This window comes from Hydractinia symbiolongicarpus, chromosome 8 (assembly GCF_029227915.1).
Source record: "Hydractinia symbiolongicarpus strain clone_291-10 chromosome 8, HSymV2.1, whole genome shotgun sequence".
In the NCBI taxonomy this organism is placed as follows: Eukaryota; Metazoa; Cnidaria; class Hydrozoa; order Anthoathecata; family Hydractiniidae; genus Hydractinia; species Hydractinia symbiolongicarpus.
This window is the reverse complement of record NC_079882.1, coordinates 14,579,391-14,591,642: the sequence shown is the minus strand read 5'-3', so window position 1 is coordinate 14,591,642 and position 12,252 is coordinate 14,579,391. Positions and strand designations below refer to the sequence as shown.

At 33.0% G+C, this 12,252-nt stretch overlaps 1 protein-coding gene across 3 annotated transcripts in view; it reads left to right on the top strand.

Moving 5' to 3' along the window:
* LOC130655162 (dual 3',5'-cyclic-AMP and -GMP phosphodiesterase 11-like) overlaps positions 1-12,252 on the top strand; it is a 49,310-nt gene that overhangs the window by 27,041 nt on the left and 10,017 nt on the right. For all 3 annotated transcript variants that reach the window (XR_008984580.1, XM_057457874.1, XM_057457875.1), the window contains exons 8-21: positions 691-757; positions 868-915; positions 987-1,062; positions 1,149-1,216; positions 1,443-1,535; positions 1,690-1,740; positions 2,284-2,430; positions 2,690-2,797; positions 3,519-3,631; positions 3,711-3,798; positions 8,206-8,306; positions 10,991-11,068; positions 11,153-11,216; positions 11,639-11,713. Coding sequence is in view for 2 of the 3 variants with exons in the window: in XM_057457874.1 (XP_057313857.1) it covers positions 691-757; positions 868-915; positions 987-1,062; positions 1,149-1,216; positions 1,443-1,535; positions 1,690-1,740; positions 2,284-2,430; positions 2,690-2,797; positions 3,519-3,631; positions 3,711-3,798; positions 8,206-8,306; positions 10,991-11,068; positions 11,153-11,216; positions 11,639-11,713 (1,177 nt within the window). In the remaining variant the exon portion in view is untranslated. The remainder of the gene's footprint in view (positions 1-690; positions 758-867; positions 916-986; positions 1,063-1,148; positions 1,217-1,442; positions 1,536-1,689; positions 1,741-2,283; positions 2,431-2,689; positions 2,798-3,518; positions 3,632-3,710; positions 3,799-8,205; positions 8,307-10,990; positions 11,069-11,152; positions 11,217-11,638; positions 11,714-12,252) is intronic.

Here is a 12,252-nt window from a genome sequence, read left to right as displayed (position 1 = left end):
AAGGTTTTGGATTTAACCAAATATCCTAAAATCCTTATTTCTTGTCCTTTTGTGAACATTGACAAGTTCAATATAATGGTTCTAATATAAAACAGTTTAAAATAATTTCCTGTAAGTACAAGCATTAAGCATTTATTCCAATAATTTTTTAAACAGGATTGTGGCTAGCTATAGCTCACGGATATATAATCCAGTGGGATATGAATCCATGAAACTGATTGAATATTTTTATCAATTTTTATACAATTAACTGCATAGCTGATGCATTAAAAGAAAATTAATGTCTGGTTAATGTAACAAAAATGGCAACTTTAAAATAAAACAATCAGGGTGGTATGAATAACAGGCTGAGAAAATTAAATGTGGCACAGTTCACTAACTCTACCACAGACATCCTTGATGCTAAATCGTATTCCATGATTGTTTTAAATGTTGTAAGATGTGTATCACAGAATTCCTTGTATTTTCAAGTAGTTCTGATTTAACCTATGGTAACAAATTTGTTGCAAAGTTGTATTTCAATAATTTAATGATGACTCTTATGATTTAACAAACATTAGGAACCATATACTACATATGGTTCCTACCTACCTTTAAAAACAAGTTTTCCGCACTGTATTACTGGAGCTTTGTTCATTTATTTTGTATGTATTACCAATTTTCAATAATTTTCCCTGAATTTCTTTTTAGTGGTACATCCGAAGTGAGGTTCCCTATTAATATTGGTATAACAGGATATGTAGCCACAACTGGAGAGGTGCTAATCTTTAAATTTAAAATAGCTAAACTTTTACTTTTAAAATTTTTTACTAATTAATTTTTTTTGGAATTTTTGTGCCTTTTAACCAATTTATATTTATACTGTAGACCTTGAATATACCAGATGCATACAATGATCCAAGGTTTGATCCTTCGGTATGTATCTTTGATTTATATTTTTGATTTGTATTTATTTTTTAAGTATTAAAATCTTTTTTTATATATAGGTTGATGGTGGGTCGGGATTTAAGACAAAAACAATTTTATGTATGCCTATTAAAAATAGCAAAGGCGATATTATAGGTACTGTTCTTGGTTATTTACTTGGATTATTGACAAAATGTAAGTTTGCTTCCTTGTCAGAATAGTATAGGATTTTAATATTTCAGGTGTTGTGCAGTTGTTAAATAAAATGGATGGCAAACCATTTAATCAAAATGACGAAAATTTATTTGAGGTATGTATGTTGACTTTGAAAGTATTTGTATTCTTTATGGTGTATTTTATGCAACATTTTCTTTCTCTGAAATTTCATTTTAATGGAACTATGATATTTAAGTCAAAATGATTTTAACAATAGACCAGATCAACTTGTTTTGCAGCTGGATTATTTTAATTTGTGCAAACCACACCTCACCATTTTAATTGTAATTATTTATGCTTTTGATATTCTTTCATGTTAGGCGTTTGCGATTTTCTGTGGCATTGCTATACATAACACATATATATATGAAGAATGTGTGAAAGCTATGGCAAGGCAAAAAATCGCACTCGATGTAAGACTTTTTTACTTAAGAGTTATTGAAATAGACTATTTTTTAATTTAGGTATGTAAACTAGACTTAATAGTCTACTATTGTTTTATCTGTTTAATTCTGAGCCAAGAAGTTTGGTATAACAGATTGCGTGTTTTAAAATAATGTCTTGTAGGTGCTTTCATACCATGCAGCTGCTTCCCAAAATGAAGGGGTTAATTTACAGGTAATGATTGTCCTTTTAATGCTATTCAATTTTTCAAGAGAGTTCCTATATTATAGAGACTTGACTTGATTTTCATGTTAATTATATACGCAACCTCTGTCAGAAATATAATATAACATAAAAAATAATCGATAAGATAAAAAAATTAGCTGACACAACATTTTTTTGTCATTATATTTATGATAACATGTTTTACTGCAAAAATAATTAACGGAAATTGGTTTATGTGAGAATTTAGTTTGGTACATGGTTCCACATAATTAAAATAACTTTGACTATATGTAATAACAATGCTTTGATAAATCTAAATTTTATTTCAGATTTTAAAATATTCAATATTAAATATTAAAAGTCACCAAGGTTGTCATTGTTTTCATGAATCTAAATCTATTTTAAGTAATTATGGTTTCCATGAATCAAAATCGATTTTACGTGATTATCGTTACATGAACAAAATCTATTTTACATGATTATCGGTTTTATGAATCGAAATCTATTTTACGTGATTATCCTTTTCATTAATGAAATTCTTTTTTTTTATAGAAAGAAATAGTTCCCTCCTCAAAGACTTTCCGTTTAAGAGAGTTTTCGTTTGATGATGCAACTCTATCAGATAGAGAGACATGTTTAGCAACCTTGAGAATGTTTCAAGATTTACGCTTAATTATAAGATTCAGAATTGATTATCAGGTAAGAAAAGTTTTACCTGTTGTTCTTGCACAAAATATTATTGAAAGGACAAAGGGAACATCTTTTAAAAAAAAGTTAATCTGAGGAGATGATGGACAACTGTGATTTGCAGATGTCTGCTTACCAACACTCCACTTATGTTATTAGAATAATAGGTTGGTAAAGAGCCTAAGCATGATTGTAATAGACCAGAAAGCTTTTTATTTTTTTATTGTCTTTACAAACTAATGGATTTTAGTGATGTCTTTCTTCATTTTAGGTATTATGTAATTGGATACTTACAGTAAAAAAGAATTACAGAAAAGTAATATATCATAACTGGAGGCATGCATTTAATGTGGCACAAATGATGTTTCTTATGCTAAAGGTAATATTTCTGTTGTGTTTTCATATTGTTGTTACTTAGAAAGAAAAATTATGCAAATAAATTCAACAGTTTTGCCTGTTGCCACTATTTTCCAGTAATATTCTAAACAGTATTAGCTAATTATTTCAAGGGACATTGCATTTGGTCAGTAACAGGAAATGTCACGTTTTTGTTAAGAAAGTAGTTGAAATACTCCAGTCAATTTTTTCAATGTTTATTGCTAAATGTCATTTTTGCCTTCGATTTTCACAAAAATATCAACACACAATTCCATTCTTATTTTTAACTGGTGCTTGATCTGGTAGTAAGGAAAAAGAGGATTTCAAATTCGAATCACTGTCGCACCAATAGCTCAGTTGGTGATTTCCGGTTTTTTATTATTATTTTGTACACCCCACCTTTGATAAAGGAATTTTGTTTTACTTTGATGTTTTGTTCTTCTTTCTTTGTTGGTATTAACAGCAGCTGAAGCTATTTTTGTGCAAATGAAGAATTATGTTTTGTTCATTAATTGTTCATTGTTACATCTGGTTGAGATGTATCACAACTTCGTCTTTGTTTCATGTAAATGTGCCTTTATTAATAGCATGTTGTCTTAATACTTATTTTGTTATATTGTGTTGACAAATTGACTTGTAAGCTCCACACATAGTTCTGTTCATGCATTCTGACAAAGTGATTTTATACCAAAGTCTGCCTGATATCTGGTTCTCTTTTGTAGGAATTGCCTGATTTCAAAGTAAATTTTACAGACGAAGAAAAATTAGCGCTTTTAGTTGGTTGCTTGTGTCATGATTTGGATCATAGAGGAACTAATAACACTTTTCAAGTTAAGTAAGTACCATATAAATTATGGTGTTATCTAAGACGATATTCCGCACTAATACTTACATCTAGGTTTTTTCATTTTTAGGAGTGCATCCCCACTGGCACAGTTATATGGGACATCAGTAATGGAACACCATCATTTTGATCACTGTATTATGATTATACATAGCTCTGTAAGTGACTTGTTTATAAAATATTAGTTAGGTCCATGTCTTATCCGTAATGTTCAGCAGTTTAAAGGTGTGAAGTCCTGTAGACAGTTTTTAAGTTTCTGTTAGTAAATTTTAGATACGTTTGAAGAAATAGGTTTTTCTTCGTATTTTATTTTTTGAGTGGAAAAGATGCATCCAATAAAAGAGAACTTTAGTCAAAATATGACCTCAGCTTAAAATATTTGTATATAACTATTAATTAGCAGTTTTTAAAGTCACGTTATTAAAAGTGTGAATTAAAAGTGTGACATCACTTGTATGACGTTGAACAGTTTCAAAACGCAAAGGACATCTTCAGATAGTAGCGGAATTGCTTCATGCTTTTGATAATATCTGCAAAAAATATAAAAAGTTTCTTTACTACATTTAAATGTCAAGTGTTTAAAAATATATAACACAATTTACAAGGCCTAACAGAAACCTGATAAACAAGAGACATTAATGTGGAACAAATGTTGTTTTAAACAGCAATAAAGCTGTCAGAATACAAAACAAAGTAGTTATTTTAAAAAAAGAAATGCTCAAATAAGTCTTATGCTAATCAGCCCTTATAAAAAGTTATTTTTGTCAAACGGAACATCAAACATTTTTATTTATCAATTAAATTTTATTTGATTGTTTTCATTGTGCCTATAGAGTACAGACAGAAATATCTGAAAAGAGAAAAATAAGTACAAATACAGGAAAGAAATCCAAACAGGTTGATTTAAAAAATGTTAAAAATATGTAAATAAAAAGTTATAAATGGAAGAGAAAGAAAAGAGAAATCTAGGCACAAGCTGACTTAGTTTGAAAATATTTCGACAATCCAAGCACCTTTCTCTTATGCTACACTTTTACGTACTTACTTTACTTTGTAGCACACCCCAATAGAGGCTTCACTCACTTTGTGTCGACAAGTTTTCTCCACCTTTTGTTTTTTTTTTGCGTATTTTAGTGTCTCCCTCAACAAGGTCAATCCACCATTTCACTGGTCTTCCTATCTTCACGTCCCTACGAAATCCTCTTTGAAAGCTGTCTTCGCTATACTGTTAGGAGGCAGTCTACAGACATGACCGAACCATTTGAGCCTTCTTTTTTTCGTATGATCTCTGTGATATTGCTTGTCGTACCCAACATATTTTTGATAGTGTTGATCGGGATTCGATCTTGTAACTTCTCAAGTATCGCTTTTAGACAGTTGTTCTCAAATACTTCAGACAAGTCCTGTTTCGTTATTCGCAACGTTTCTAAGCTGTAAATTGCTATCGGATGAATTAAAGCATAGTAAAGACGTATTTTTAAGTTTCAGCTGACATCCTTTTTCGACCAAACATTTTTCTTTAGATTTCCAAAAGCATTGCAAGAGGTGCTCTTCTTTTAACATCCAGAGATGTACCTGGAATCATTGATCCAAGAAAAACGAAGTTATCTACTTTGTTAATCGCAATATGATCTAACATGAGTTCATCTAGATCATCAGAAATAAATAACTTTGCATTTTGCTGAATTTATTTTCAATCCAAATTTGCTACAAGCGTTTTGAAGTTGCTCTGTTGACAGCTTCAATTGTTCGAATATTGCTAAAATCAGGGTTGTGTCATCTGGATATTTTAAATTAAAGTTTAAATTGTTGTCTAGAACGAGTTCTTGTTGCTGGCTCTCTACCTTTTTCATGAGGAAATCGAGAAACAGATTGAAGAGAGTCGGTGCAGGAGGCAACCTTGTCTCACACCCACATCTACATGGAACCTTTCTGTGATGTAATCATCAATTACAACATTGCAGGTGGAATTGTTGTACATGTTTCTGATGATGTTCACATTCTTTTTGTTGATGCCAAACGTAATCATCTTCCAGAGTGAACGAAATTAAAATGCATCTTAACATTTTTTCCCTTAGCTTTTTCCATGATTTGTCTGGCGATAAAGATTGCATCCACTGTGCCATACCCCGGTCTGAACGCAAACTAAGAGTTGCTTGTAAACATTTCGGTCTTCTCTCCGATTTTATTCGCCATGATTTTGCTGAATGCCTTACCAGGTATTAAAAGCATTGCTATCGGTCGGTAATTTTCAGGCTTGCAGGCATCGCCCTTTTTGAAAGTTGGATTTAACAGCTTGAGAAATGGGATGGTGTATCCTCAGTATGCAGTATCTTTTCAAAGATCTTATGGAGCATAGATGTCTTGCCACCTGCTTTGAGAACTTCTGCGGTAATTTGATCTAATCCTGGTGCCTTTCTGTTCTTCATGGAGAAAACAGCTTTCTCCACATCAGGGAGATTTACAGTGAGGTCATCTGAATCATTTTTGGTAAGAGAACCTGGTATGGAGTTAATTGCTTCATCGTCATGCAGAAATCCGGTATTGAGATGAGCTTCAAAGTGCTTTTTCCACATTTGCAAAACCTCATCAGTCTGTGTTATTTTCTCTCCATTCTTTTTCTTAACAGTCATGAGCGATTTACAAGTCTGTTTACCAATTTATGAACTTCTTTAAACAGATCGTGAGTCTTGTTGTTTTGGAAGTCGTTTTCCATTTTGATGATTTTGTCCTCCAATAGTTTTTTTCCGATTTCACCAAGGCTTTAGCTTTTCGATTAGCTTCTTTTCCTGTACAGATCTGTCTTGAGGAGCATTTATAGTTCACATCTGTGTGCACACAGTCGTAACGTTTCGTTGGACATCTTTTCCACAGCTATAGTACATCGAAACTCAAAGTGGATTCAGTAACTTCATTTGTGACATGTGCAAAGTCCTCATACAAATCATCCAGTGTCTTATCAGAGTTTATTATCGGTTCAAAGGCTCCTCCTAATTTCTCCCTGAAAATTTTCGCAGTTTCTGAGTTTAATAGTTTAGAAACATCATATTTGGGAATTCTGGCATGAAACTTTTTCTTCTTTTTAGTTTCCAAGTAGTATTTTGCAATCAGGAGAGAGTGATCAGAGAAGATATCTGCAGAGTTGTACACTCTACAGTTTTTCACCAAGCCTCTCTGGCTGTTGGGAACAATAATAAAGTCAATCTGTGTCTTCCATCAGGGCATGTCCAGGTGTTAAGCATTTTATCTTTGTGCTTACGTATAGTGTTCATAACGCTTAAGTTATTACTAGCGCAGAACCATAGAAGCCTTTCTCCGCCATCGTTTATAACACTAGTGCTGAACCTGCATCTTGTGCAACCATACTTTCCAACTTTACCATTAAAATCACCCAGGATGAATGAATTACATCGTCTTGGTAGTGCATTGATTTCTTGTTGCAGGTTGTCATAGAATTGAAGAGTCTGGCATATGCTTAAAGCACAAACAAGGGTTGTTCATTACGAAGTGGATCATCGTCGTCCATTGGTTGATAGCCTTGCAAGTGCTGAGAAGTTTCCTTGGTCATGATGAAAGCAACACCTTGTTTGTGAATACTGTCTAGTCGCGGAGAATGAATGATGACATATCCATCGAGTTCAAATGCCTTATCCACTTGGTCAGTGCAATGAGTTTCGGATACCCTAGTGTATCAATTTTGAACCGATCCATTTCTTTCAGCAGGTTTTTCAGTTTGAAGTTAGTTTTATCATTGACTGTTCTCACATTCCATGTGGCAATGTTTGCGCTAAGCGACTTTCTGGCAGATTTCTTTTGCACCCTCGCTGGTACACCGGGACTAAGGGCTGTTTTTGTACTTGTCTATTCAACTTGATCAAGGTAAAACCCAGGTAATTTTCCTAAGACAACATCTGACCAGTTGTTAAATCTTCTTACTGATGCCAAAGATCACCATCTTCAGGCAAAGCCCAGAAAATATAACGTCTCTTATTAGGTACCGGGATAGACAGCTCAGCCAAACGCAGGTGCACCACTTGCAGGTGGTCTAGACAGGAATTAGGTGACCAGAGCCTGGCAATGTCACAAAAGTGTCCGATATAGATTAGTCATCCTCCACACCCTTCACTTTTATAATGTGATATTTGATTTTGTGTCTCACCAGTCATTCTTGTACTTGTTTCGCCATTCACAAAGGAGTTTTTATTGTTTTACCCTCATACGCCCGCCCCCCCCCCAAAAAAAAAAATTATTTTGTAGTAAGAATCTAACTATAACAGAAAATCAAAAAGTCAATCTTTGACCTTACTTATTTTACATGGATAATAAATCCATGATAATTTGCTACAATTTATAAAAAGATTTTCAGTTTATTTTTTTTACTCTCCTGCACTGTTTGTTTAAAAGTGTTAGGGCAGTTTCAATAAAAACACCTAGGCTATCTCGACATAAACACACCGACTCTAATGGTACTCTCACTTCATTTTGTTTATACATTGTAAATGATTTTTTTGTTTAAGAAGTATTGTTCGCTTTTTTTATTCTTTGGTAATTTTGTTATTTTTTAGGGAAATGAAATTTTTAACACCTTGTCATCAGATGAGTATAATGTTGTTATCAATATTTTGGAGCACGCAATTTTGTCGACAGATTTAGCCCTATATTTTAAGTAAGTCTACAGCCAGTTTTCAAAACTATATATTCATAGAAATAGTGTTTAAACTTTCCTGCTTCTCATTTTTAGCTACAATTTTTAAGCGTACTGTTGATGAAATGTGTCTGTAAAATGTCATAAAATCGTTTAGCACTATTTGATGGATGGCATCGTTGTAGTCTAAATTTTATTCTCCCTAGACACTATAGACAGTTCTGTTAAATGATTCTTACCTTAATGACGTAACTTGAAGGTTTCACCAGTCTTTAATACTATTGTATTGGTTACTGAAAGAAAACAAAAGAAGTAACATAAATCGCAATATCAACATTGCCACCAGTAACACAATTTTAAAGCCAACACAAGTAGAATATCAAATTGCATGCTGCAACCGTTTGTCACAACATGACAAACAAATTAAAATTATCAAAAACACAACGGTAATCACTACAATCAATTATTGTAAAGGTATTTTGGATGTCTCCACAACCTCAAGCAACTTGTTTGGAGACGCTCCATGTTTAGTCAAGCAGTCGGCTAATTGGTGTTTTCCTTCAACCCACTTGACAGTAATCTCATCTTGTTCCACCATGTCCCTCATTCAGGCTATATCAACTTGCAGTCTTAAATCCTTTGTGACATTTGTCATTTTCAAGGTTTCAAATATTGACTTGTTGTCGATAATACAAGTGATCATTAGAACCTTTGTCAACTTGCAGATTTACTGTATGACATAGGCCAAATAAGAACTAGCATCAGCTCCTTCACTTGAGCAAGTGTTTCCGAAGCAATTGGGCTTTTGGCTACCCTTGGTAGTTTCTTTGTTTACCAGCAGATTGGTATAACTTCGCTTAGGTGTTTCGCAAATATGATGAATGCACCTTATGATGATCCACACTTCAAACTTGTTTGTCCGGCCACCCAAGCAATTTGACCATCTCAGCATGGTCTTTTCCTTGCTAGCAATTTTTTGTTCATACAATATACGAAACTTATGGCAAAGGCACATTCCACAAAAAGGGGATAATATCGATTAGTTCCTCAAAGCCGAAATATGAAACTATAAGGATTTTAAAACATACGAGACAAAAGATTTATCTTCTCCAGCTGTACGACAATCTGGACGATTCTGGGCAGGACTGTGGTCTGACCTAGTCATCGAGCAAACTCTTAAATCAATTTTTTGCTGCAAAGTATTGATTAAACTTTTGTTAAATTTTGGTATTGTTGTCGATAAGCGAGATACGAAAGTTATTACTGAAAACTTAATCTTAAAAATAGCCGAGTAGGTTGTTTGCGTTCTTAAATTGCCAACATTCTGCTTACTGATACTAGTTCTTACCTACTATGGGTCCGTTTTCTTGGCAATCATTGATTAGTGGTTGCGTTAAGTTTGTTCGCTCCCGCGTGCGTTTGATAACGTTGTTTGTTGGCCCAACGCAGTAAATATTTTTTTACTGTAACAAAAATACGATAATGATCTAGTTTTATCTTGTGTGTATCTTAATTACAGACTGATCTCTTAACAAATCCAATATTAAAATTCCTTTAACAATTATGACTTTCTTTTTAAGTAATAAATAACGAGGCAACTTTTAACAGACTTGAAGCAAAAAGATACTTAGATCACTTGTGAAATTCAATGCATAAAAAAAATTTAGAATGGTATTACGGTGCAGAGGTCATGTGTATTGTTCTTGCCCAATGGGTGGTTGGTTTAATTAGTTTGTCTAAAACTTACAAGGTTAGTGACACTAGCAAAACACTCGGTTGAATATATGCTCTCTGTCTTAGCTTATCCTGATCATGACGGATAGACTGCCAAGCCTCCTTTAGCTTTATTTAATTATAATGATTCATTTATCCTAATGTTGTTCAATACGTTTTCACAACTCAAAACTTTCGTATGATTATTTGACTGCGTCTTTCGTGTATGTTTTTTTTTGTATTGTTCATTTTGTTTTTATTTCTGATTGAATTTATATTTACGTTTGTTTGCACATACATTTATTATTTACGCATTTCGGCATTAAGAACCATTGTAATTTATGGATGATTGAAATATATGTCGATTAATAATAATAATAATAATAATAACAATAATACAATTGACGTAAATTTTCTGAATAAATGTTGATAACCTTTTATTTTACAATATCTCTCGTTCTTAAGTTCTTTTTTACTTGGTTTTTCATCTCTTCATATTTCGTCATGTCATTGATTTAATCATGGAAAAGTTTGTTCTTTGATGTTGTGCACTTGCAACCTGGTCACAATATTTTTATATTATACATTTATTGTATTTTAAATAAAAAGAGTAACCAGTATTTACCCTAGCAATTTCTATTGTATTGTCTCTGACTTACCGCGATCAGTATTTTGAATAAAATATACCAATGTGACAACAAAACACATGTTTACTTTACAACAAGGCAGATTAGTATGTAGTAATGAGCTATATTTGCGTAGCTACTGCAAGATAGATGGAAATAAACGACCTTCACGATATTCAAGAAAGTTAAGGCTTGATCATCTCTTGCTAAATTTTGGTAAGATCTGCTAAAATGTGTTTAAAATTCTAAACCTTGAGCTGTGACCTCCTCGTCGTAGTTACATAGTATTGTAAATTGTAACTTGAGTGTCAAATAGGTTTTGTTGTTTGTGCTCGATAATCAGGGTTTTTTTTACTAACGTTGCAGGAAACGCAGTGAATACTTTGAAATGGTGAATCAAAAGACGTATAATTGGGAAGATATAAATAAACGTTCGCTGTTGAGGTAACTTTTTATTCAAATATAACCATAAACAGATAAAAAAATAACGCATGAAATGTTTAACCATCTCCTCAATGTTTGACACAGGTCAATGTTAATGACGTCGTGTGACATATCTGCAATTTGCAAACCGTGGCCTGTGCAACAAAGAGTAAGTTGATTGGGTATTGATCAATTTTCTTTTAATTATTTTTGGGGGGAGTGGGGGTGCTCAAAGTGCTCAAATCTGAATACACTATTTCTTGACATCTTAAGGGCAAATGAAGACAATATGATTTTAAATGATGAAAAAGGTTGATTTTTGGAAAAAATGATTACGTCAGCTTTAATTATTTTGAGGTCTAATCACTTTTATTTTAGTCAGTTACTTTACTGAGTTTCATAGGCAGAGTATTTGTCTCCCTTTAAATTCAAAATACTCAAAATTTCTTTCTCCCTCTTATAAAATAGGGTTAAGTTTTTTATTGCTCCTTTAGCGTTATTGAGTACACTTTGGTGTGTTACTATATTTCCTCTAAAGCGCTAGAAGATTAAATTTTGAGAAGAAAAAAAACTTTTTACTTTTCTTTCTAGGTTGCACACCTTGTAGCTGAAGAATTCTTTCAACAGGGTGACTTGGAACAAAAAGAACTTCACCAAACACCGATTGTACGTAGGTTTGTCTAGCGTAACAAATCTGCCTTGAATTTTCTAGGCTTTTGTTTTTCGTTTACACTTATTTCTTTTGTTTTTCTTTTTACACTAATTTTTTAAGAAAGTTTGGTATAGCAGCCCATAACTAAGACTTTTTACAATTTCAGTATTGAGACTTCCTTACGAATCCAGTTTGACATTCGGTGTAAATATTTTAATAAGCTTATGGTGGTCCCCTTAGTACACGCTGCCATAGTCATAAGAAAAAGAGATAGTCTGGTAATTCCGGGCCGTCTATAATGCGTTCCTATTGTTCACGGGTAAATATGTTTCTTAAATCGGGGTGGCCGATTTAAGACTGCACGGAATTATCAATAATGGCTGCCCTTGGGGAGGATTGCTTTAGTGAAGATGATATTAATGCAATTTTGGCTGTTATTGATGAAGACTTTTAGAAAATAATGGTGATTTAACTGAAGAATTGTCCGAAATTGTTGAGGAAATAGTTGACGACCCTTCTGAAGGCTGTGATATATGCTCCAAAACATGCAAAA